The sequence below is a fragment of the Diabrotica undecimpunctata genome, chromosome 1, assembly GCF_040954645.1.
Source record: "Diabrotica undecimpunctata isolate CICGRU chromosome 1, icDiaUnde3, whole genome shotgun sequence".
Taxonomy (NCBI): Eukaryota; Metazoa; Arthropoda; class Insecta; order Coleoptera; family Chrysomelidae; genus Diabrotica; species Diabrotica undecimpunctata.
In genome coordinates, this window is record NC_092803.1 from 188,254,425 (window position 1) to 188,281,200 (window position 26,776).

At 32.4% G+C, this 26,776-nt stretch overlaps 1 protein-coding gene across 5 annotated transcripts in view; it reads left to right on the plus strand.

The window, feature by feature from the left end:
* Nucleotides 1-14,288, plus strand: part of LOC140432735 (death-associated inhibitor of apoptosis 1-like) — a 32,080-nt gene extending 17,792 nt beyond the window's left edge. For 3 of the 5 annotated variants that reach the window (XM_072520817.1, XM_072520816.1, XM_072520813.1), the window contains exon 2: nucleotides 12,813-14,288. In XM_072520817.1, coding sequence (XP_072376918.1) covers nucleotides 12,829-13,863 — 1,035 coding nt within the window. In that variant the 5' untranslated portion in view covers nucleotides 12,813-12,828 and the 3' untranslated portion in view covers nucleotides 13,864-14,288. Of the gene's footprint in view, nucleotides 1-1,481; nucleotides 1,651-9,934; nucleotides 10,116-12,812 lie in introns of those variants that run through there. The other 2 variants (XM_072520814.1, XM_072520815.1) reach the window with 2 other exon arrangements.
* The last annotated feature ends 12,488 nt before the right edge of the window (nucleotides 14,289-26,776 follow it).

A 26,776-nucleotide genomic window follows, 5' to 3' on the forward strand; every position in this document is an offset into this window, starting at 1 on the left:
ACTCCTGCTATGTGCCATGTTAATCAGTTTTTCTCTTTTATTTTCGAATGCTTTTCAATGTTTTCAATGAATTGCTTAGATCTTTTATAAACTCTCCCTCGTAACCAATTATTTGATACAATTTCTTAGGTATTAAACGTTTTTTTAATTGAGTTAATGTTTTTAAATTCCAGCAAATTTAACAAATTAATTCCATTACACTGATTTTATAAACATTAATATGGCTTTATTAGATCTAATTTCTTTAAAAACATATCTAAAAGAAAAAACAATACAACTTTTGTAGTATATTATATACTATAAATATGACAGATGTTTTGTGTTAGTGTGCCTGATCTGGTGATTGTATCCTATGCACAATTTACTTCATAATATTACCTATACACAATACAGTAATAATAAATTTTATTAATCCCTCTCTTATACGGAAAACCAACAACAAATAATGTAATTGTATACCATGTATGCAATTTGTACAGTTCTCGTAATGTTCTATTGTAGCGTGTGACAGATGTTCATTAATTCTTTCAGTGTATCACCTGGAGCTTAGTCCTATATACAATTCATCATTCCATAAATCGATAGAAACTGGGGTGGAATATTTTTAAAAAATTTTCTGAATCTCTGGTTTAAAAGAAAAAATTGTGTCGTCTAAGTAATAAAAATCTCTTGATATTAATTCAATAACATTAGTTTCACAATATTGGTACCAAAATTTTATGGATTTATTTTTTATGATAATGATTATTCATTTAAGCTATAAAAATGATGCTACTTACTCATTACTATTATTAAAAACTTATTTTTGTTTAATTATTATGCAAGTTTCTAATTTTTAGACTTGTTGGACAGGATGTTTTGTTTTTATTTATAAACACTGAGCTAATACATATATGACAATATTATACAGTGATATAGACAAATTGTATGTTAATATTGCTGAATCATTAAAGTTTTTGAGACTGCAAGTAATGTACATAAATTTATGTAAAATGTCCTATTCTATTAATGAAAACATTTATAATCATGCATTAATCGTAATAATTGACCAAGTTATCCCATAAAAAATAAATCTGGTTTGAGGTGTCTGATATATCCCACATGTTTTTGTAGTTTCATATTGTTTTCAATAATTGTTCATGATTCATTATTTTTTGTTTCTCCATTTTCTTTCCTACAAAATTTAATCAGTACAAATGTAGTGCTCACCAACTCTACCACAACCTTACATTTCCCCTGCTACTTTCTCTCCAGAGTTGTTTTGTTTACCTGTTCTATTTCAGTTCCTATGTGTTATATATATTCTTTTTATCGCACCATACATCTTTTCTTATATTTACTGATGATGCTAACTACAACAATTATTGAATTATATGTGTAACTCCTTTTGCATGAAGACACCTCAAACAACTAACCTAAAGACGAAACTTAAACTTGGAACTCCTTATAAAGAAGCAGTTACATAAATTGTACAATTTTAGCATGTGTAAATATCAATGCTTGACGCAGTAACCAGGGGAAGCGAATACGTCCAACATTCACACTGTCAAAATTCAGATTTTAAAGGGAGAAGACAAAAATACCGGTTTTCGATATCGAGTGTTTATATCTAAAGAGTTTGATGGTACTCTGCATAATTCCAACCTTCAAGTAAGCTAAACTGGGACTTGTTAATTGTACTTTAATGTCAGGTGATTTGGGTGTAACATTAGAATTAATAAACCTAAATATTTATTACCTCTAATACAATCTTTTCTTGCCAGGAACTATCATATGCGAGCAGTGTTTACACATATCAAGAGGCTACTTCATCTATAACTCTTTTCCTAATTTATTTAGTTCAGTTTTAGCTGTTCTTTTCGCTTTAAATAAAAATTTATTTTCAATGGCTGTTCTTTATCATTTTATACAAGTTATTACTTATAGCTTTTCCGTACACAAAACGAACTAACCATAGCAAGGTCCATTTAATAGTCCAAGTGGTGAAAAAAAGCTCTATTTTGTCTTCTGCTGCATATTTACTTAAATAAATTGGGTATTTCCAGATCTTTTGAGAAACAATTTAAGTTCTCCTATATTAAGTGACACAGATAAATTTTGTTCTGAGGAGCAAGATATCTAATCCAAACCACCTGACATTAGAATCCACATTGTCATTTTCACGTAATACAATAATTATTGTTTTCATCAGTTTTATGTAGTTAACTTTTCCTCTTCTTTGTTTTCATCTGTTTTAACGTTTATACTAGTTTTTTAGTTGTTACAGTAAAAGTATTTTAAGTAGTATCGTTTTGTTTAAATTTTGTTTGATGTTATCAGTTGGACGTGTTCTGCTATAAATTTAAATTTGCTGTTGAGTTTAATAGATAGATATTTATCAGAAAAACAGAAGAAGGTTTTCTTTATTATTTGCTTTCATAATTTGTAGCTGTATTCTTAGTAGAATGTAGACTCTATATTAGAATATACTCAGAACGTTTGTTCTTTCTTGACTTGTGTAGTCTTTGTAGAAGTATGCGTTTTTTAATCTGTTTGTCCAATGTAACTTTTATTCGCAACCTTTCATTGTACATGGGACAGACAAGGGAAATCATTTAATGAACGGTCACTACAAAACACTCATTTAAATGGAAATCTGTAGAACAGATCCTAAATAATCCCCAATCTTTCAAAAATTAATATTTATAGAGGATAGAATGGTTCACGTAAGAAATAAGCATTTACACTCTACAATAGTTCCACTATAATACAATAATTATGTTGTCAAACCATTCAAAACTTCTTATGCCTTTTAATACAAACATTTCAGTATGCAATGTTTCTTATATAAAACTAATGCTGGTCGGTTATATTTATTATATTAGAACACAAAATTATCTGTACTGCTCAAAATAATATCGTAAGACCAGCTGTTACTCACTCCCCTTTGTATTTACGGTCGGATCTCTTTATCATAGAACAATAACAAGGTCCCTAATTTTACGAACTCGAAATGAACGCTGTATCCCATTGCTCTCTCCTCATTTTCATTCATGAATCTTGAAAATGACTTCACTATTCTCGAGACACTTCCTGTTGTATATTGTCTATGAAACAACACAGATGGACGATGTTTATGGTTCCCGGTAAAGTACCGGACCCGTTGAATAAAAAACTACGCAGTTCTAGCGGTGGTTTTAGTTTCGCCCTGCGATGATTCATTGATGGATTTGTGAATATTGAAAATCCCGTGAAGGGTTAGCAGATCAGATCCGTACTAGGACATTAAAACACTATAGGACTTGTAAATAGTGAAACGAAAGTTTTTAATAAATCGAAGGTTTTGATCTTTTTATGATATATATCGTATGGTTTTATGGTTTGTATATGGTTTATGGTCTTTTATGGTTTTTATATACGTATTCGTAGATAGAAGATAGAATCATTTCTTTCGAGTGTCTTCCTTTTTGATTTCGTATCCCTAATTGCTTTTCTTCCTCAGTTTTCCAAAGGACACCAGTTTCTGGTAAACTTTTTATCTGCCTTAATTCGGTAAACCCAAATCTGTGAAAGGAAAACGACAATCAAGATTTACGGATCCAAGATAAGTTTACGGATCCAAATCTGTGAATTTTAAGTTGATAAGGAAGTAACACAGGTGATAATCCATATATACAATTTTCACATTCGTAAGAGCTGCGAGTCAAAGGAATATTAAACACCCTTAATAATTTGTCTTGCCATAGACAAATATGGCAAGAGAGATGGTACAGGAACTCGTTGTGGCTACAGAAAGTGTAGGTTTAAATATAAATATCTCGAAAACAAAAATCATGACCAATTTGGTACCCAACCAGAACATCAGTATTGGTGGGAAAGAAATAGAACTCGTAGATAGATATAAATACCTGGGACATGAAATTATTATTGGCAGGGATAACCAGACTCATGAACTGAAGAGAAGAATCGGCCTTGGGTGGGCAGCATTTGGAAAACTGAGAGAAACTTTTAAAAGTGAGCTGCCCACATGCCTAAAGAGAAAGGTATTTGATCAATGCGTCCTCCCAGTCTTGACGTACGGAGCAGAAACACTTACCTTAACAAAAGCAGCAGCTACCAAACTGAGAGTCACGCAGAGAAGAATGGAGCGGTCTATGTTAGGAATAACTCTGCGAGACAGAATAACCAACGAAGACATCAGGAGAAAAACCGGAGTGACTGACATCATCGAGAAGATAGCCAGACTAAAATGGAGATGGACAGGACACATAGCCAGAATGACAGATGGGCGATGGACAAAGAGGTTATTGGAATGGAGGCCAAGGGAAGACAAGAGAAGCGTCGGTCGACCACCTACAAGATGGACTGACGATTTAAGAAGACTCAATAAAAACTGGATGAGAGCGGCGCAAGATAGACGAGGTTGGAAACATGAGGAAGAGGCCTATGTCCAGCAGTGGACTCTTGAGGCTGGATGATGATGAATAATTTGTCTATATATGTTAGTATTACATATTTATTGTTTACATATAGTTTCATAATTTCTTAGATTTTTTTTGTCTAAATAATGATTTTGAGAGAATTTTTCGTTTTTTGATAAATTTCACGTTTCTGAGCTGCCAGGGAAGAATTCCTTGTGACATTCTTCTTAATTTGTTTTGTGGAAGTTATGGTTTATTCTCTCCTGTATAAAAAACGGACGTCATTAATAAGAAGGCAACCAGAATTAGCCGCAAATGTCAACCATGGAACAAAATATTTGGATTTGGTAGTGTTGCGATGTCCTTAATCATTGGGAAATAGCATCCAATATATATTAATTAATTAAACATAGAAAATAAACAGTAATAGTAAGAAAAAAAAGTAAAAACTAACAGTAAGGAAACTGTACAATTCATTTCTGGTAGTTTGAGGATTGCCACATTTATCTGCTAATCTATCGAAGGACAATTACCGAACAAAATTTTTAGTAATTGATTGTAATTAATCTCGAAAAACAAATATTTACTCGTTCTTGTTTTATAATTTACTTTTTAAAAGCTTTCTCCCTTTATATTTGAAGCATACAACATATTATATACATTATAAAATCATGGCAACACTGTCAAACCCAAATATTTTGTTCCATGGTCGTCATTTGCGGCTATATTCTGGTTGCCTTCTTATTTATTTTAATAATTTCCAAATATTAAAAGATTATTAATGATGTGAAAAATTAAAAATAGTTTCAGAATTCAGCATATATAGTATCTCGCTGAATTATTGTTCATGCTGTATCTATCCTATGTAAAAAACACTTTTTACCCTGTAAGAATGGTCGCATTTATTGCCAATACAGCCCTGTTTAGTCGATATAAATCTCTGAATGAATTACGTGATTTCGAAAGCCCTAAAAGTACACATAAAACACCATATGGAAAATTTCGTAGGCCGATTTTTGTGGAATTCCATTTACTTTTATAGCCCAAGTTATTGTGGCAATTTTGGAAAATTCCAAAACGTGAGTGCACTGTTTGTAGTTTGAAATAATGCAGCTACATGGCGTAATATGTATCTGATTGAAATTTATTTCGGGTATTTCCAATATCTTGGGACGGAGATAAAATGCAGTTCTGAGAATGGACGCAAGTTTACATAAAAAAAAATGGTCGGCTTTTTATATCTATATATAAACTGAATTTCATAACTATACTAATCTTTATTTACAGTTATTTTTATGGTAATAAAATACTTGAAACTGATGTATTAAGTAAAATAAGAAATTAAAAACCTCCGAAACGGAAAAGAAGCAGAAAATGAAACAGTAATGGAATTAATAAATTTCGGAGAAAGAAAATTACACAAAGAAATAAACAAGCTAATTCAATAAATATGGACACAAAACACACTACCAGACGAATGGAACATAGTGTTATAGTGCCTTTCTATTATCTATAAAAAAGGGAATAGGTAGAAATGCGAGAATTTGATACACTTAATCAGAAGAAAATGATGGAAGAGTTAGAGCATCTTGGAATCTCAGAAAAATTAAGACCTATGCGAACAGTGAGTCTAAAGCAAAGATAATTTTCAACGGAACAACTTCTAAGGAGATTACGAAGGCGTGAAACATGGTGACTTTATCTACCCGACACTGTTTAACCTGATAGAAGCAATAATGGAGGACAAACTTCGTAAACAAAAACATTATTACATATCAACTTCAAATAATAGCCTAAAATAATATGCAGATTATCTACTTATCATAAAAAAGATGAAATAAGCAATTGAAAACTTAGATAACGAAGCAAAGATAATAGGGCTAGAGATATACAAAACAAAAAACATCACGACATTGGGAAGGACGACACAACAAAGAAATACACTAATAACACAGAAAGGTTCTTGGGAGTAACAATAGAAAAAACCGGAAAATAGAGAACAGATAAAAGAATTCTGAATGGCAAAAAACTCAAGACAAGACTCTAAATAAGGCAATAAAGATGAACCTATATAAGACCTTAATAAGACCTGTCGTTACGTATGGGATAATAAAGATGAACCTATATAAGACCTGTCGTTACGTATGGGATGGAAACAACGTCGATTAACAAGAAAGATGGAGATAGCATTCTAAAATTTTAAAGAAAAATAATGAGAACGATATTGAGCCCCAATGTAACAAGAAAGAGATAACCAAGAATGAAAACAAATGCCGAAATTGAAAAAGTAAAGGGAGAAAGTACAGTCAGATACGGCTTAGAATGGATAAGACAAATATACAAAGACGCCCACACTCAAATCAATTGCTATCTTATGTAACGAGTAGTTGTCCCAGTCAACATTATAAGTGCTGCGCCACTGGTCTATGTTTATTTACATATTACATTAGGCAACCTTCAAATATCTAAGTCTGTATACCTTATTTTTTTACGTTAAAAATATGCGCCTTATCTTTATTTTATTTCCTTCCTGCGTCAGTGTTTTACATCAACAATTTGGTCATTTTGTGTTTCGTAATCACATTCAGAGGCTTTGTTTTCATGTAAATATTTTCTTGATTAGCAGGCATGGAATTTTTAGACATTCTGATAGGCAGATACCCAGACCCAGTACATAAAATTTTATTGATAGTATATTTGAATTTGGGTTTAATTGTAAACAGAACAATTAAGATAATTTTATCAAAAATTATTCATATTTATTTATTTTGTGATCAATTTCGGAATCTTAACACAATACTAGGATTTTACAAGTTTTCCATAGTTCTTAAATATTTATTTAACAATAAATGATGTCAAACATGTTCTTTCTTTGAGTATTCTTGGAAAATATGAACTGTGCTCCCACTTCCACAGAATGAAATTTTATTTGCAAAAGTTAATCATAAATATTGTATTTAATTTCAGGCTTTCTTGTTTTACAAGGCAGCAAGCTAGAATAGAAAGAATTGATCACTTTATATTCCAATAGAACACCCAAACAAACTCAACAAGGAGTCCTGTACCGTTAATAAACTCCACCAACTTCCTTATTATATATAGAGAGTTTAAACTTGAATCTAAAGTAAAAATTCCCTGTTTTTTTCCATTAAACTCCAATAACACTTGCAGCCTCAACAGGTGAAGGTAAATAGTTGCTAGTTTTAGGGTCTCTTCTGGATCAGTCCTCAGTTGACCAGTGAATTCCTGCCTTATCACAACATATTGCATAAGATGAGTAAGGCAGTCTTTGTTTATTGAGGTTCATCAAATTGCCCAGAGAGGTTTTTATCAATATTCTTGATTATTTTTTTCTGGATTTGCCCTTGAGTCCTCCATTGCTTCTGATGCAAAGGTTTCTCTCGACCCTTGTTTTGCCCAAAAATCTCCATTCATTCACATGGATCCATAAAAGATACTCTATCGTCTTTTGCCACATTGATATCTTTGCAGTTCCTCGCCAGTTGTGATTTGGTGAGTTGGTTCTTTATGGCTAATGACCGCTTGGCTGGCTATCTGTATAAATGTTGATTCTTTTTTGCTTTGCCAGGTCACCAAAGCAAAAAATTCAGTTTGGAACACAGTAGTGTATTGACTTAAGCTGTAAGATTTGGTAATTACATCTCTGCCCAAAGACTCTTGATCCAGTACCTGTACGACATTTTATTCACCTTATTCAGTTTCTCTTCTCCTCAATTTTGTGTATAATTTTCTTCATAACGGTTTCTTTGTCATGAATTAAAATGTTTTTAAACTTTGTTCATCAAAACTTATTTTTTTCCAGTATTTCGACAGTTACCTTGTTTTTTTTTTATAGTTAATATGCATGTATGCACATATTGCATGCGATACTTATTATTTTTAAAAGGTTTATTATGTTTTTTAAGTTGTTTCAATGTCACAGGCATCCTTAATTGGACATGTATATCAGTAGCTATACAAGCACAATTTTCTAGAAACTTTTCCAACTACGCATCAATTAAAGAGCCAAGCCATGTTTGATTGACCTCCCACACGGTTAATTGAGTGTCACACGATATTATCGTTTGTAAGGTAATCAATGGATGCATCTATAATCAGAGTTTTTCTTACATATCATGATATACATCCATTTGATCGACTGCGACTGTCAATTGTATGCTCTTATGACTAGTTTCGCAAAATCTTTCGAAAATTATTAAAATTTTAAACTTAACGATCCATTGCAAATTTGTTAAACGGAAAACTCTGCTTTCTATATTTAAAGAATTCATAAAAAGATTTCCTACCCTATGTTTGCCTTTTCAACTTAGTTCTGCTCTTGTTTGATTAGTTTCGCGAGCTTGGTTCAATGTGCTAAGGAATTTCTCTTTTGATCATACACACAAGCAGAAAAAATCGTTCCTCCTCCACCCATACCGAGAATCGAGTGTGATGAATGTCTTGGGCCTGGGTTGGGCCAGTAGGCATACACCAAGGACCTTTAAAAAATGTGTAATAAGTTGCTGTCTGCTATCTTCTGTCTGTCCCTTTCTGGCGCACTGCCGACACTGCGATACGTGTGCGGCACTTTGAATCCATATTTTCACAGATCGGTCCGTGAGGCGGCTCGCACCGAAAATGCGTCTTTTTTTATCATAATGTTTGATTATAAGAACATAGCATGTCTTCCGGCAAGTACGAATACAAAGGGGTGATATTTAATGGTGATATTGATAAAATCTAAGAAATCTTTACCTTAAAGATAAACTATACAAAACATGTGGTGCCAAAACAATGTATTTATTGCAAAAAATTGGGAAGTTAGGGACCCTCAGAGTGGAAAATGGTAAGAATCACTACTCTATTAATACAGTTAAATAATGTTGAGCTCAGAAGACTGATTAATTACGAAATAATAGTTACGAAAGCGCTCAGTAGAAAAGGGGAATCCAGAGCAACAGATTAAAAAAACAATTACCTACTCAATACCTTTCTCACAGGCACACCAAAAACAAGATAAGAAGACCAGATAAATAAATCACTTTAGAAGTAAATACAGAAACGGGAAAGGAGGAAGAAAAAAATCACCTAAAAAATATTAAATACTGATGATTGGATTTACTTCCACTGAAAAATATTTTGGAAAAGCCCAAGGAACAGCATAAACCACACACTCGTAAGAGTAAACGACACGAGTTGTTAGTCTTCTTAAATTCAGCATCTTCGTTACATGTCAAACTGTAATGCTCATTATAAAGTGGAGCAGTCCTTGATTGCGATAGGATATAGAAATGACAAAATATTAAAAATTAATCAGCAATATTTACGTAAACTTATCATGCCATATTTCACTATTTCGTGTGATCAACCTTATAACAATATCGTGCATTATTATGAAACGATCTTTCATACTACTACACGATTTTATGGCATGTTCGATTCATGAACCGGGCTAAGAGTCCACGTCGACTCTGTTTTTGGTGAGAGACGAGATTGCGCTGCAAACCTACCAGAAGAATGTTTAAAAGCGGCAACTACGCTCTGAACTGGCAGCGGTGTGTGGATGGTTGAGTGTGTACGAGGTTCGAGTATCGAGTGAGAAATCGTCGGGTCTGAGTTCGTGAGTTTAGTTCGTTCTGGGTGTTAAAAATTAAGTAAAAATTGGGAAAAAATGGGAATGTTATTATAAATTCAACAAGCTGCAATATCAATCAGGTCAGTATGAGTTGATGTGATATAAATTTAGTGTGTTTAAGACGATGTATGCGAAAATCTTTGCACAAAGAAGCCATATGTCGCGATCGCTCGCAGCCTTGTGTGTTCCATATAAATCCACGTAGCTATTTTAAAGTGAAAATGAGTGTTCTACATGATTATATTCTAAATATACACTAATTTTCAGGCGGTTGTATCGATTATAATCATATGATAAGCCGTGCCGGTGTTTTTCTAAGAAACGTCTGGGTGCCAGTGTAGGTCTCTCGTTCTATCTCTCTCCTGTGGGTACTTTTTTTCTTGTTTCCGGCGCTCGGTCATTGATGTGATCTTAAAGGAATGTGGTAGGGCTGGATACTTGGCCTGTACGGAGTATGAGAGGCAAGGAAAGAAGGAATGTTGGAAATCGTGAATGGTTTCTGAATTCCAACAACGTTGCCGTCTGCAAGCTGTACCTTCTACTTTTCGTTTCGAGTACAATTGTTCTCATTTCTTTGGCATTTAAAGCGGGGTATTACTGCAGCTTTATTGGATTGAAGCAGTCTGTTATATACTGAAGTTTACTGTTATATACGGGAGACTTATAAAGCATTTCATAATAAAGAAAATATTTTAGAATTATTGCTTGTCTCATACCGTGTCATCACAATCGTATTTTATCTTAATTAATTTTATAAATACGTCAATTACTGAGATATGGTTAATAAGTACGTCTTTGTGTTGTACATTTAAAACTTACTGGACTTTGACAGAAACCACTACTTGTTTTTATGGTGGATATGATAATTTTGTTAATTTGCACTGAAATTTGACCTTTAAGCTTTTATAAATAATGCTGTTCCATATCTATTGATTTACATACTTTTTGTCAATAAATTAAACTGGATATGCTAGCTCCTAGCTCCCTACTGTTATGCAACCAAACTTTCGCTTTATATATTTCAACTTTATATCATTATATTTTTTTGTAAATGTGTTTTTGAACATGAGTATATCTTCATTTATGCCACAATAAAAATTACTAAACGGCTTTAATTGACTTTGTATTGATTACCTAAAACTTGTACACGTCTGCTGTCTGGTTCACCAGTCATGGACAGCTGGTTTTTTAAGAACTATTGACTTTTGTTCTACATGTTGATACATCCATTGTATGTAAAACTGGCTATAGAGCACTACTCATAATTATAATTTGTTGTCAGTGACAATCTACTTTTTAAAAATATGACAAAAATCCAAGGGAAATGCTCCTTACCAATATACATTTAGATAATGCAAAACCACAAGTTGCTTAATATAAATATAGAACTGTAAGTTTACGAGTTTTTTACTAATTAAAGATTTTACAATTATTTTAATATAATATTTATTTAATAGAAGAACTTAATACCTAATTACTTTATCAATTTATCTATATAAATTCACACACAGGAGATGCCTAAGCTAAACTATAAATCAAATGAAAAATTTTAATGATTTTTACTTTATTTTCAATAAAAACCTACTAGAATCTGACAAAATCTTCAAAACAAACAATCTGAATGAGAATAATGGAATAGTATTGAAGCAAATTGAATTATGTTTATAATAAAAAAATTGGAACTGTGCAAATTTTATATTGCAAGAATTGATATAAGGAAAATATTTATCTTATCTTGACTGAACACAGTCCAAACTATCTAGTAAATATTTTTGAGCTGGTTAAATTTTTTTTTCAATGGGAAAAGTATGCAACAATAGCATCAGCTTGGCCTACAGATTCTGTTTTTGGCTCAATCTCATTAATCCTCAATTATATCGAGAAATACAAAGGTACTCTACAAAACAATAATACACCCAGTCTTAACATATGGTTCAGAGACCTGGACTCATTAACAAAAAGTAATGAAAACATGTTAGGAAAAAAGTACGAAGGTGAGAATCTATGGAGTGGTGAATGACAAAGAAGTACAACTTCGAACTTTATGTAATATACAAGGAACCAGATATTGTAAAACATCTAAGATATGACCCTTGAGGTGGGTAGGGCATGTAGTGTGGATGGAAGAAAATAACAAAAAAAAAAAATCACTCCTTATAGGACAGACTCATGATCAGAGAAGAAGAGGAAGACCCAGAAAAAGGTTCTTTGATAACATCAATGAAATGAGAAATATGGGAGTAACTGCTTTGGAAAGAATAGGGACAACTGGAGAGAAATTCTTAAGGAGGCTAAGACCCATACAGGGTTATAAAGCCAGATTGATGATGAAGTGTGCAACAGTAAGTTTATTTGAGCTATTAATAGTGAGGGATAGGAATTTTTGTGTTGTATCTTTTTGACAATAATTGTTCCAAAATATTTCCAAGCTGAGTAATTAGTCTATACCAAGAATAATTGAATAATTATTGTGCTTCTACTGGTATATTATCCACAACAAATATGTATTTATTTCATTAAAGAATAACTAAAGATAGTTTAATTTATGTTTATGTCTCCATTATTCTATTACATTTTTATAGCTACATAATTTCTATTTCTGTGTATAAAGTTGAAAAAGGACGAAAACATTATTGTATTGTCTGATAACTATAAAAAGAACGAAAACATATATAATACTGCCTGGTAGCTATTCTATTTCGTTAACCAAGTCATTTACTTACATAAATATGATGATATCAATTATGACTTACTAAATAATTAATTTTTTGTTGCAGATTCCATGGTACTAAAATGGCGGTAGTTCAATCAAATTACTTTCAAAATATATCTTTTGCATGTGTAGACCAACCTGACAACGGCTCCAAAACAAGAGAACCATTAGTAGAAGTGTCTTCACCACGTCAAGAAGACTACTCAGTGTATGAGAACAGACTGGCATCTTTCACTAACTGGCCCAACACCCAAGTGTCAAGAGAATCATTAGCTCAAGCTGGTTTTATATATACAGGTCAAGATGACATCGTTATCTGTCCTATTTGTAAGATAGAGGGATACCGTTGGGTATCAGGAGACAATCCAATGGATGACCATCGTGTTTGGAATCCCAACTGCCCGTTTCTTAATAGAAGAGATAACATTGAGCACGATCACTCTGTAGTTTCTAGAGACACTTGTGGACTTTTTAACATAGAATTGTTACCAAATTCAGTTCCTGAAGATAATACAAGTAATTTACAAAAATTAGGGATTCAACCTGGAACGGGTCCACAAAATCAAGACAAAATTACATATGAAAGCCGGTTAGCAACATTCCAGGGTTGGCCAAAAAGCATTAAACAGAGGCCTTCCGAGTTAGCTGAGGCGGGATTTTATTACACAGGAGCTGGAGACCAAACTGTGTGCTTTTATTGTGGTGGGGGATTAAAAGACTGGGATGAAGGAGATGATCCTTGGGAGCAACATGCCCTTTGGTTTAGCAAGTGCGTGTTTCTTAATTTGAAAAAGGGCAAAGAATTCATTGATCAAGTAAAGAGGAAGGCTGATCCACAATTTTCAATTCCTGGACCTAGCGGTACTCAAGCCAAAGAGGAACCGACTGCTACTGAATCTTCAAGTGATAAAAGTGAAACAGTGAAAACAAAATCAGATAGGGAAAGTTTCGCAACTGACACAACTTTGTGCAAAATTTGCTATAAAAACGAACTTGGTGTTGTTTTCTTGCCTTGTGGACATATTGTTGCTTGTGTAGATTGTGCTGCTGCACTAAAAACATGTGCTGTATGCAGAAAACCTTTAGAGGCCACAGTCAGAGCGTTCCTATCATAAATTTTTATTCTGTTAATAGTTTTTCACATTTCATGTTTCACACATACTTAGATCTAGTCAAGATTGTTAGAGTTTTGGCAAAGAAATTAAATAAAAATTCTTTTCATAAAAATCCTTTCTTTAATATTACATTAGAGAAAAATTATATTTTTATACTGAGTACAAATTCGAACAAGTTATTAATTTTAAGTTACAAAATACGCTTTTATAGGTTAACAATTATCAAAGCGCTTAAATCTAATAGATACTACACAACATTAAGGACTGCAAACCATATCTTTCACAAAGTAATCCCTACTAGTGACCAGTTGCACTTTAGGAGCAGATCCAAATTACAGAAATTTACTATAAATCTGACATTAAAACTTAGGTGTATGTTTGTGTGTATGTTAAGTAATGATCATAATATAGTAATTTATAATACATATTGGAGTTTTATTTCCCAACAATAAGGTTGTAGAAGGCTGTGCCTCCCATTTAACATTATTTACAATACAATTAAAGACTGTCTTTAAGGTTTATAGTGTCTTGAATTAAATCTTATTTATGGTTCATCTGTAGCTACAGCAGCTGTTATCAAAAGTAATATGGAAAACGTAGGTAATCTAGATACTTCGCTGCATTGCTATTGATAACATCTGTCAAAATTGCAGTTACAGCACTAGAAGGAAATAATTCCAGGCCTTAGCCTTAAGGACTAAGTATTACAGTCTAGAATACTAAGAGCCACATTTTCAACAATTTTTATATAACAGTAGATAACAATGTTATCTATTCTATATGGCAATCGAAGCTTTTTAAATTATACAACTTTCAAGATTACAAAAAAATTTTTTTCCATTGTTTCTGTATTTTAAAGATGGGGCAAAAAATTTTCTTGCAAATCTGAAATATAAAGAAACATTTATTTAGAAAAAAATATTTTTCCAGAAAAATTAAAAATTCTTAAGAAAAAAAATTTCTACATTTGAAAAAATTGTTCAAAAACATGACATTTGTTCGACCGTTTCCATTTAAAAAAATTTTAAACTATAATAGAGAAAAGGTTTATTAAAATCGACTGACTAGATCCGGAGATAAAAGTTTTGAGAAAAACTATGTTTTTAAAACTGGCGGACAGTTCATCTCCGGATCAAGTTTTCAGATTTTAGTAAACATTGATGCATTTTGTTTGTTTTGGTTTTATCTGACAGTTTACCACAATTTGACTAAAAAAAATATTAAAATTTTTGTGACTGAAATAATGATCAGTTTTTGAACAATTTTCTCATATGTCTGCCATTTTGTTTTTTTTTAAGAAGTTTCAATTTTTCTGGTAAACTATCACGTAAGGGTACTTCTGTTTTAAAACCCTTATATTTCAAATTTGGCGTTCTAGAGATTAACTGCCCGCCACAGAGCCGTAATTTTTGGCGCCATCTTTTAAATACAGGAACAATTTCTTCGTAATCTTCAAAAGTTTTATAATAATATAAAAAAGTAATTATTGTTTTAATGGGAATAAGCCACAATAAGTTTATTGACGTTTCAATTTCCACTTCAGAAATCGTTCTCAAAATACAAATATTTATTTTGAGAACTGTTTCCGAAATGGAAATTGAAACGTCAATAAACTTATTAAAATTGTGGCTTGTTCCCATTAAAATAGTAATTACTTTAATATGCCAAAAGACAATAGCTTCAGAAAAATATATAAAAAGTTTGATTGCCATAAAATAAATAATACATAAGTGTGATACAAATTGTTGAAAATGTCATTTTTTAGCATTCTACAGGGTAATAGTCACTTACTCTAGATGCATATACCGGACTAGCAATTGTAACATATGGTTCAGAGACCTGGACTCTAAATAAAAATAATGAAAACATGTTTGGATGTTTCGAAAGAAAGTACTAAGGCATATCTAAGGCGTAACTTTATAGAATGTATCAAGAACCAGATATCCTAAAACATGAACACATTCACTGCCTACTACTATAGTAAAGTCGCAATAGCGCTACCGGTTAGGATAAAATCGAAATAATGTTTGGCTACTAGTTCTGTCGACCGTCCATTTATGATTAATTTTAACACCCTCAAAATCATTGATTAATGACCCCTATTAATGAACGATTTCATTATAGGCAATACAACATACATTGCTTGTATAAATTAATTTAACGCTCTGTGATTGGCAGTTACCTGTGGTGTAGGCAACCAAACATACCTATTTATATTCCCACTAAAAAATTATTTAAAATGAAGTAGCCGCTGTAAGTACTGTCTGTCATTGTATGTCATTATTTACTACTACTACTACTAAGGATTTCCACAGTTTTCACTGTCTTCCTTCACTCAACCGTTTTCTCCAATTTTCCCTGTCATTCCAGTCTCCATCTCGCAGGGTTCTTTTCTCCATAGCCTCGTCGATTTCATCTCTGAATGACCTTCGGGGTCTTCCTCTCTTTCTTCTTCCAATCGGGCTCCATTCTGTGATTTTGTTTATCCAGCGTCCTCTGTCCGCTCTTCTGACGTGGCCGTACCAGGATAGTCTCTTCTCCTCTATATAGTCGATTATGTCTGATTGCACTCCCATTCTCCGCTTAATCTCTGCGTTTTCAATTCTGTCTCTTTTTGTAAGTCTACAGCTTCTCCTCAGGAACTCCATTTCTACTGCTCTTATTCTACCTTTAGTCATTATTTATCGTTAAGTAAATAAAAATTTAAACTAAGATATTTTTATTTCTGAAAAGTACGGTCGACGGAAAAGTTTTGTAACGAACTCGTGAACTAAAATGGCGATTAACAATCTCGAACATTAACGCACTCGCTTCGCTCGCGCGTTAATATATCTTAATTGTTAATCGCCCTTATTAATACACTTGTTGGATAAATAACTATAAAAGCACTGTTTATTATTATACTTTATTAAAAATATAGGTTTTCGTTATATAAGAAAAAACACCTAGGTGTAGACAGTTCCTCTAATGAAAATTTCATTGCCAGTGCAAATTACACCTATAGGTGATTTTGAATTTATACGAACATGTATTATTCTTTATGAAAAATAAAAAAAAAATATTCAACGCAAAATCCTGGTGAACCCTCACAGGCATTACACACGTACATAGTTGTTTTCTCTGCTCTCTATTTTCTTGCTACTCTTTTCATCTTCTTCAATGTTTGATCAGATGCTTTATATTCTTCCTCGGTAATTTTAACAATTGTTTGTAATTCGTGTAGGGTTACAGTAGCCTTGGGGTCAACTTTTGGTGATTCTAAAGTCGTACATGTTCTTTGTTTGCCCTGAGTACTTGTTGAACAGAATAGCCGAATTTATTACTCATTTGTAATATACGGACAAATATTTTTTTATACCAGCGCAATGTTTTTCGGATACATGGATAGGATGACTGCATTTGATCATGCTGGTTAATGCCTGACATGTATGTATTAGAATTAATAATTGCGCGTGGTTTCAATGTTACTTGGTCTCTTTTATTTCGAGATTCACCCATTTCGTTTCCGTATTCACTCGTTATATACATCACATTGCGTTTGGATTCTCCATTTACCAATGTGCACGCCATTACGAAATAAGGACTTATTCTCTCCTGGTTTTAGTTTTGCTTGCTGAATGACTCGTGTATAGGTTATTTCACGAATATACGACTGTTTTGGATTACTTCGACAATGAATATTTTACTGTGCAAGTAGAAGTATGAAGGTAAATTGGTCTAATCATTATTCCAATAAAAAGGATCTACTAGTATGACATCTAAACTAAAATTATTTCAGTTAATAGATGTTCAGATAGACGCAAAATTTATTGTGACATTTAATCCGAAAATAACAAAAATTTTTACACAAACACTACTATAAATAAATATAATGACAGACATTTGGGTAAGCTTTCCGTGAAATGTAAACACCAAAGAGGCATGCCGGGTTTCTTTGATATTACACTATTTTATTACTTTATTAGGTACTACAACTGTAATAAAAAGGAAATATACTATTTTTAATACATATAAATGAAAAGAAATTGGCAGAACGATGGTTCAGAAACCAGAAAAAAGAATTTAATATTTCACTTTGTTAGTTTTAAATATTTGTTTGCTTTGAGGGGATGTACTCTTAAAAGTTCCGAAAGTAACGGGTATAACATACCGGCTATTGATAGTTAAAGTAACAAGTCGTTACAGATATTAAAAAGTAACGAAAATTTATATACAGTTTCATATATCGCCGACTGATTATGGCTGTGAATCTGATCGTTGATGATAGTTTTAGGAGAATAAGAGAATAAGTAAGTTTTTTTGTTTTTTTTTAAATACGTAAATCGAATATACTATACTTAGTCGAATATTCGACTAAATAAATTACACTATTTGATCACTTAAGTATTGTTACACTTCGTTTAAATAACTTAATTCAAAAACCAACTTGTTTACAATACTAAACTCAATGATAGTAATTATGTACTTCAAAATCTGAATTACTGTTCTATAAACTATTAACTCTATATTTATATCATAACTTCATATTTAAATCTAAGGTTTATATTTGTCATAACAGTATTTTAAAAATGGGGAGAATTTACTATTGTACAATTCAGCACATTGGACCATTTAAATCGATACCTTAAAGCGAATTTAAAACAGTCGTATATTCGTGGAATGGAGTATATTACTTTTTCTTTTTATATTTAAGGTCCCAGTGCAGTACGTCTCTTTTTGTAAAAGGTCTGAAGCTAACTTATAGCTATTATAACAATGATCCATATAAACCGAATGTCCCCGGTGTAGCCTTTCCTGTAACAAATATTTAACTACTTTTGAGGTATGACCAGTTCCGCCCAATGCATCCTTTGACCCACTATAAATTGTAAATTTTTGGACTAATCCGTTGGGTTCCGTCAGCATGTAAAGTTTCAGTTAGTTCCTCTAAAATATGTCGCATCTCTTCTACTGTTAGTGGACGAGTCAGCTCCCTGTTTGTTAATTTCCTTTTAATGCCAGAAGATCCCGGTTGAGTTTCCATTTTAAAATGACCACTATTTAACAATAAAACACAACAAACTTATCAAAAATAACAGAATAATCGTTTACCTGACGTTTATCTAATGAAATATAAAACCAAATATCTATAAACACTGTCAAAATTACGTCACCTGCATTCAATCAATCATTCAAAGTCGAAATTCCATGACTTGTTGCAAGCAACCAACATTACACATCAGTCAACATGCCTTATAGCTATTAAAATGTTTACTTAAAGTGCTAGTCGCACAAGAGTGAGATTGAATTGAATGTATATTAATCACCTACATGTAGCCGGCTTTGTATAGGTGTAGCCGGCGCCTCTATTGACACCACGGAATACACCTATAGATGTAATCGGCAATGAATGTGTTAAGATAGGACGTCTGAGGTGGATAGGGCATGTAATGTGGATGGAACAAAATGACCCAGCTAAAAAAACGCTCCTTGAGAGACCTATAACAAGGTTCCTTGATAACATCAATGAAGACATGAGAATACGTGCTTGGCGGAAGAAGCCAATGGATAGGGACGACTGGAGAGAAATTCTTGAGGAGGCTAGAACCCACGCAGGGTTGTAAAGCCATAATGATGATGATATTTATGATTTGAGCATATGGGAAGAAAGATAAATTAAAATGAAACTATTTTCATACATAGTACATAGAATTTTTGATGAATTATCAATCATACTTCTTATATCTATCAAATAATAAAAGTGATCACTTTATGGGATATAAGTGTTCAAAACATGCCTGTTTCTATTAATAATCTACTTGCCCTTGATTCCTTAGCGAGGCTTGCTTCCACTACATTTCTTCATAATACGTCTTCAGACATATTTAGCTTAATGTGTCACACCACCTTTTTCTCTCCTATTCTATGCACAAACAACGAATATCAATCTGGTGAAAGGGTTGCTGGTGGGAGCGCATATTCATGAATGTTAGAGAAAAGGGGTCTTATACTCACAATCTGTATTAGGTTGTTTCAGGTTTTTGGGTTTTTATTAAAACAAAAATTGGGCAATCGGTTCAAGTTTTAGAGCATCTTCAGGCCCACGAGAAACAAGGCTGAAATAGATAGTATATATGAACGAATGTATAATCAATTTAAGTAAAGTATAAAAGACTTAGTTACTAGTCAGTTATATAAAAAGTAGTTAGTATTATTATATAGTATAATATCGTCGGTAGGTAGACTTTACGGGAAAATTATTAAAGAAAAACTAGAAACTGAAATAATAGGAAAAATTGGAGAAGACCAAGCAGGGTTCACAGTAGGAAAATCATGCCTAGATCATACGTACACATTAGAACAACTGATAGAGAAGAAAATGGCAAAAGGTAGACCGGTCCATCTGGCCTTTGTTGATCTAAAGAAAGCATATGACTCAATACCTAGAGTCAAATTATGGGAAGCAATGAATGATCTCGGAATCCGACAAACACTAATAAAAGCAGTTAAAGCACTATACAAAGAAAACAAAGTAGCTATTAAATGTGGAAATAAAGCCTACAATCCATTTAAGAAGACAAAAGGACTTCTACAAGGCTGTGCTACGTCCCCTACTCTGTTTAAAATATTCTTGGAAAAGACACTCAAACCATGGAGGAGAAAGTGCGAAGGAATGGGCATACCAGTAAGAGACGAATACCTATACACCTTAAGTTTTGCCGACGATCAAGTAGTCATCGCACAAGATGAAGAAGATCTCAGCTTTATGCTCAGAAAACTAGAAGAAGAATATAAAAACAACGGAATGGAAATAAACTTAGAGAAAACCGAATACCTAACAACAGAAAACAAGGATATGAGAAACCTAGAGATAGACGAGGGAAGACAAATAAATGGAACAGATAAATTCAAGTATTTAGGAACCATAATATCGAACCAGGGAACAACAGAAGAAGATATAAACAACAGACTGAGACAAACAAGAAACTGTATAAGACAACTAAACTCAGTGTTATGGGATAAGAACATTACGATAAAGACAAAAAAGAGAATATATAACACCCTGACAAGAAGTATCCTGACATATCGGTCCGAAAACTGGACAATAAACAAGAGAAATAGAGGTAGAATAAGAGCAGTAGAAATGGAGTTCCTGAGGAGAAGCTGTAGACTTACAAAAAGAGACAGAATTGAAAACGCAGAGATTAAGCGGAGAATGGGAGTGCAATCAGACATAATCGACTTTATAGAGGAGAAGAGACTATCCTGGTACGGCCACGTCAGAAGAGCGGACAGAGGACGCTGGATAAACAAAATCACAGAATGGAGCCCGATTGGAAGAAGAAAGAGAGGAAGACCCCGAAGGTCATTCAGAGATGAAATCGACGAGGCTATGGAGAAAAGAACCCTGCGAGATGGAGACTGGAATGACAGGGAAAATTGGAGAAAACGGTTGAGTGAAGGAAGACAGTGAAAACTGTGGAAATCCTTAGTAGTAGTAGTAGTAGTTAGTATTATAAACTAGTCAGTTATATAAAAATGATACGAAAGTATTTAATGCGTAATATACGATGCATAATAAGTTGCATGAATCATTTTTATATGTAAAAATACTACTTACATATCTGTACAAGGATTTTTCTCGATACAAACTTATAATGCATTGAGACAATTCCTTGTACAGATATGTAAGTATTCTTATAGTATTTTATTACATATAAAAATGACTCTTGCAACTTATGCACCAGTTAACATCAGACTGAAGCTGGTCTATTTGAAACACACCTCATGTTATATAATTAACTACTTTTATATTAATTTCTATTTTAAAACACTGACTAATTTTTATATAACTGACTATAAACTAAGTCTTTTCTGTACCACACTAAATATTTTTGGTTGTATATACATTTGCTTATGTATACCATATATGCCTTTACTTTCTTGGGGGCCTGAAAATGCTGTAAAACTTACCCTTTTTTCTCAACATTCATAATATCAATCTATTTGCCCTTGATCCCTAAGAGAGGCCTGCTTCCATCACATTTCGCCATAATACATATTCAGACATTTTTGCTTGGCGTCTCTTACACCAAATCTTCCTCTCCTACTGTATACAGGAACAACTAGGTGACTTTATACTGCGAGATTTTTTTATTTAGACAACAGTCTAAATATTTTAACCTATACTCGTTCATTACTCTCATTAGTTTATTAATTATTAATTTTTTTCATCTACTCTCGTATATAACTATGGGCACTAGACTAGGAACTATGTAATAGCTCAAAGATGCATGGATGTGCATATTGGTTACGTTGGTTGGTAAAAAAGCATTTGACACAGTAAGACATGAAAAATTAGTCCAAAGTCTAGTCCAGAAATTGAAATGAGGAGAAGAGTTAGGACGGGATGATTATATCTCCAATACTATTCAATATCAAGAAGCATTATTATATGAAAGTGAAGGAAAATTAATGGAAGAACAAGACAAACAGTTTCTGTGAAAAAAGTGGACTAAAAATGAATATAAAAAAGACTAAATGTGTGATAATAACAAAGTAAACAAATATATAAACATACATTTGGGAGATGTACTGAGAAGGGTTTGAAAAATATAAATACCTGAGAACATGGATTTCAGAAAATAATGATCAAACAACAAAAATAAGGGTCAGGATAGAAATAGTAAGAAATGTGTTTGGAAAATGAAAACAGTTCGCTGCAATAAAGACTTTTAATTAGTACTAACTTTGGTAGACCTCAGATTGAACTGAGAACAAAAACTCGATGTTACCTGTTTTCGATACTAGAATATGGTCATAAGAGCTGGAACCTGAAGCAAGAACACATCAATAAGTCGGACACAATAAATATCGTGGACAGAACACGTCACAAACAAAGAGGTTTCTGAGAAGGATGAATAAAGAAATAGAAATTTTGAATACAATTAAAACAAGAAAATTATAATATCTCCGACATTATTACATGTGGAAAGAAATACACCTTGCTCCAACTGATTATGCAGGGAAAGATCCAAGGAAAGAGAAGCATAGGGAGGCGTAGAATGTCATGGCTGCGCAACCTGAGAGAGTGGTACGGATGTACATCAAATGAACTTTTCAGAGCAGCCGTCTCAAAAGTCCGAATAGCTATGTATGATGATTGCCGACCTCCTCCGCGCGGAGATGGCACTTGAAGAAGATACTTCATACTAAAAATTTCATAATAGACAATAAACTCATTGGAGCCAAGTATAAAAGATATGATCCACAAGTGCCATCAAAGTGAAGATCTACAGAAACTTTAAAGAAAAAAGTTGTCTACGAATTAGCCAAAACCGATACAAAAACACCATTTATGGAAGCGAATCCTTTTATGTTAAAAGAAATCGAAGCCTTAGTAGATGACAATAATGATCCAAGCATTGGAAAAACTTTTAAGTAATGAAACAATAAAAAATACTTATAGGGAATTAAATGCAAGGGAGATTTAAACATTGTATTATTAAAAAATTGCGTACCAATTTTACATACCAATATATTTAAGTATAAATGTATGCCTTTAGGAATTTTGTGTATACCTACCTTTTGTGTATATCAGTTTGTAAATACTTATATAAGATATAAATGTCTAAACTCTTGTTTCTATTTGTTAAAACATGTGTGAAAAGCTGAATAACTCAGAAAATATAAATTTTTGGTGTGTGATACTTAAAACAAAAATTTGCCCAGTATGCTAAACAGATTCTAAAAATATTTGAAATTAGTTCAGTTTTTTTTCCAATTAATAACCTTGTATGGTTGATACAAATAATTACAAATAAAAAATACAAGTCTGATAAGAAGTTCCGGTTTTACTGGAAGTGATAGCGATCGGCAAATATTTTAGACGTAAAGATCAAGCAGTTGAAAGTACAAATTTTCAATTCCGATTATTTTCTATGATAGTTATGATGCGGTGTATATGAAACACCCTATATATAAAATAGTATGTAATTGTATTTGCGAAAACCGACTTGTAGTGACATCTTCACGAGTTTTACGCAAGTAACAAGTAGAAAACCGCTGAATACTACTGCTAGATTCATCATCTCGAATAGGTAACGCTAAAATTAGTATAGTAGTAACGTTCGTCAAAAGAGTACGCTACCATCGCTTAAGGCGCCATTGGTGATTTAGCTTTTATTTAATTTTAATTTGAGTCAAAGTAATTTACATCTTATAATTAACAAAAAAATAATAAAACCGATATAAAAGATATGTGCAATGTACACAAACTGTCGAAAGTGTTTAGTTTGACAAAATGATGAGAATTTAGAAAAATAAGGAGTTATGAGTAAAAACATATCCTTCACTTATAACTGCAACTAAAAAATAATATTAGAGAAATAAAATCGATTACGTTAACTTTATTTGTGTCTAGTCTTTACAGTCTAGCATAACATAATCTTACAATATGGGATATGTTGTGCTGTCTAGTAAATTTAGTAATTCATTTTGTGCTATACTTATTGGTCAAATTTTGACTTCGAGTGGAAGTTATTATACAACAAAGAATTTTAACTTAAAAGTGAAAAATCAACAAGGAAACTAAGTTCCTGTAGCTGGCTGTATACCATGTATCACAAAAAATTAATTTAAAATGCTTTATAAAAGGTATATGATTAAAACACCCAATCGGGCTACACCACAATCACAAAACGTTTTCGGAATCGATATTACATCATCAGGGTGTACATGTTTTGAGCTAAATACTAAATATTTGGGTAAAAACCTGTTAAATGTTGATGATGGAATATAGATTCCGAAAACGTTTTGTGATTGTGATGTAGCCCGATTGGGTGTTTTAATTATAAGTATACCTTTTGTAAAGGATTTTAAATAAATCAATAATAATAAAATCAATTAAAACAAAAGTTTAAATGTTTATTTTCGAAATTTTATCGTTGTTTATTGATTAGTATTTACACATAGAGAGATTTGCATCAAAATAAATTAATTTACATTTCCATTATTCATGATTATTCTTCTTTTTTAAATTAAACTAGTCTGCAATAGTGTTGGCACTGTTTGTTTCAGCTATTAATAAGGAGTGGTAGGAATTTTTAAATTGTGTTTCCGACAATAACTGATTTTATTTATACTTACTTTATATAGTGCTTTTCAGATAAAACTATTCACCTTAAATAACTTTTGAACTTCTAATTTTTAGGAAAAATGCAAAAACATGCCAATTAATATTTGAAGGGGGAGACACTATATCATATTTAAGGTTGCTGTGAAATGCACCCTCTCAACTCCCGTATCATCCCTTTATTTTTTTTTTTAAATTACTTCACACTTTTTTTTATTTTATATTTTGATTCTACTTTTGTACTGATTTCAAAAATGTATAATACATTTGGCTTGAACTGATTAGTTTATGAGATAGACACTTTGTCTTTATTTACACTTTTCAAGAAAGAATCAAAATTGTAGGTTTGTACTATAAAAATAATAATTGTGTAAAATCTGCTGCTATAATTTTTAATGAAACACACCACAATCGACATGCAACTCATAAGTATGTGATTGAACTGATGCAGAAATTTAGAGCAACAGGACTAGTTTGCAATAAAAAACATAACACGACAAGGACTCATAAATAACGAAGCAATGCAAGTAGCCATTTTAGGGCAAGTTAACTGAGCTACTACAAGTGGCAGCACTTCTTTTGAAAAATGGCGGACGAAATAGGGATTAATATAATAATTAATAGGAAATTTTAAAAGACCCCTAGATGAAGGGCAAGAAATTTTAGATTCCAACCATATTATTACTTGTGGAATATTATCATGTAGTGGGAAAACCGCAGTGATACAAGCATTGTGCCTTCAAACGAGCAATTTGAGAGGAGTACCCTATCAAATACAAGTGAAAATTGAAGTAACTAATAATATTAAAAATGGTGTTTGTAATGGTACATTTGTAAGGCTGAAAATTCAGGCAAATGCCATAACTTCATGTTTATAATTCCTTTTTATTACTAACAGGCATACGAGATGAAAAAATTGAAAAAATTAAGCTCCACAGACATCAAGTAACAGTGGGGAAATTAAAAAAAAAACATAATGTGTATGAAAGTATGGTGTCAATTAACCAATTTTACCACATGAAAAAAAAAACACTGCAAGACGAGAACTATATACGCGTCTAGCAAAACCAGCAGATACTAGGATATTGAAGATATTACTCTACGGATCAGAAGATTTTGAATTAAGTCTGACTAAGTGTGGTTCCTATACATCAAGACACAAAGTTCTATGAGGAAGAAATGTTTTAGATATCTCTATGTCACAGTATGTATGTATGCCATGTATGTTGCCAATAATACTCTATGTATTGTTGGCAACAATAAAGTTCAACCAGTCTTTGCTAATACATGGGCTAGTGACACTGTACTAGAATAAGATTTAGCTATATTTTAGACAAATAATGTTGAAGTAAGCTACAGTAATTCTGTTGAAATGTGTTTAGCTACGTTAAACCAAACTGGAGGAGCGTGGAAAAACCTAAGGCGTCTGAGAGTAACTGGAGCCACTTGTTACGATTTATTTACATATAGTAAAAATAAAAACCCAAATTGGCCACTTAAAGTCAACCAATTGTGTAATTCCAATTTTAAAGGAAATACTGCAACATAACATGGGAAAAGTATGAATCAGTTGCTTTAAAAATGTATGAAAAAGTAACTCATAGTAAAGTTGAACATTTGAGAATTCTTATCTCACATGATGTACCATGGCTGGCTGTAAATGTTGATGGAATTGTTTCAGGAAAATATTGTGTAGAAATAAAGTGCCCTCTGGCAGGCAAAACAAAATCTGTGCAATCAATTTTACGTGACCTTAAATATTTATGCATAATTAAGGAAAATAATTTTACTTTAAACAAA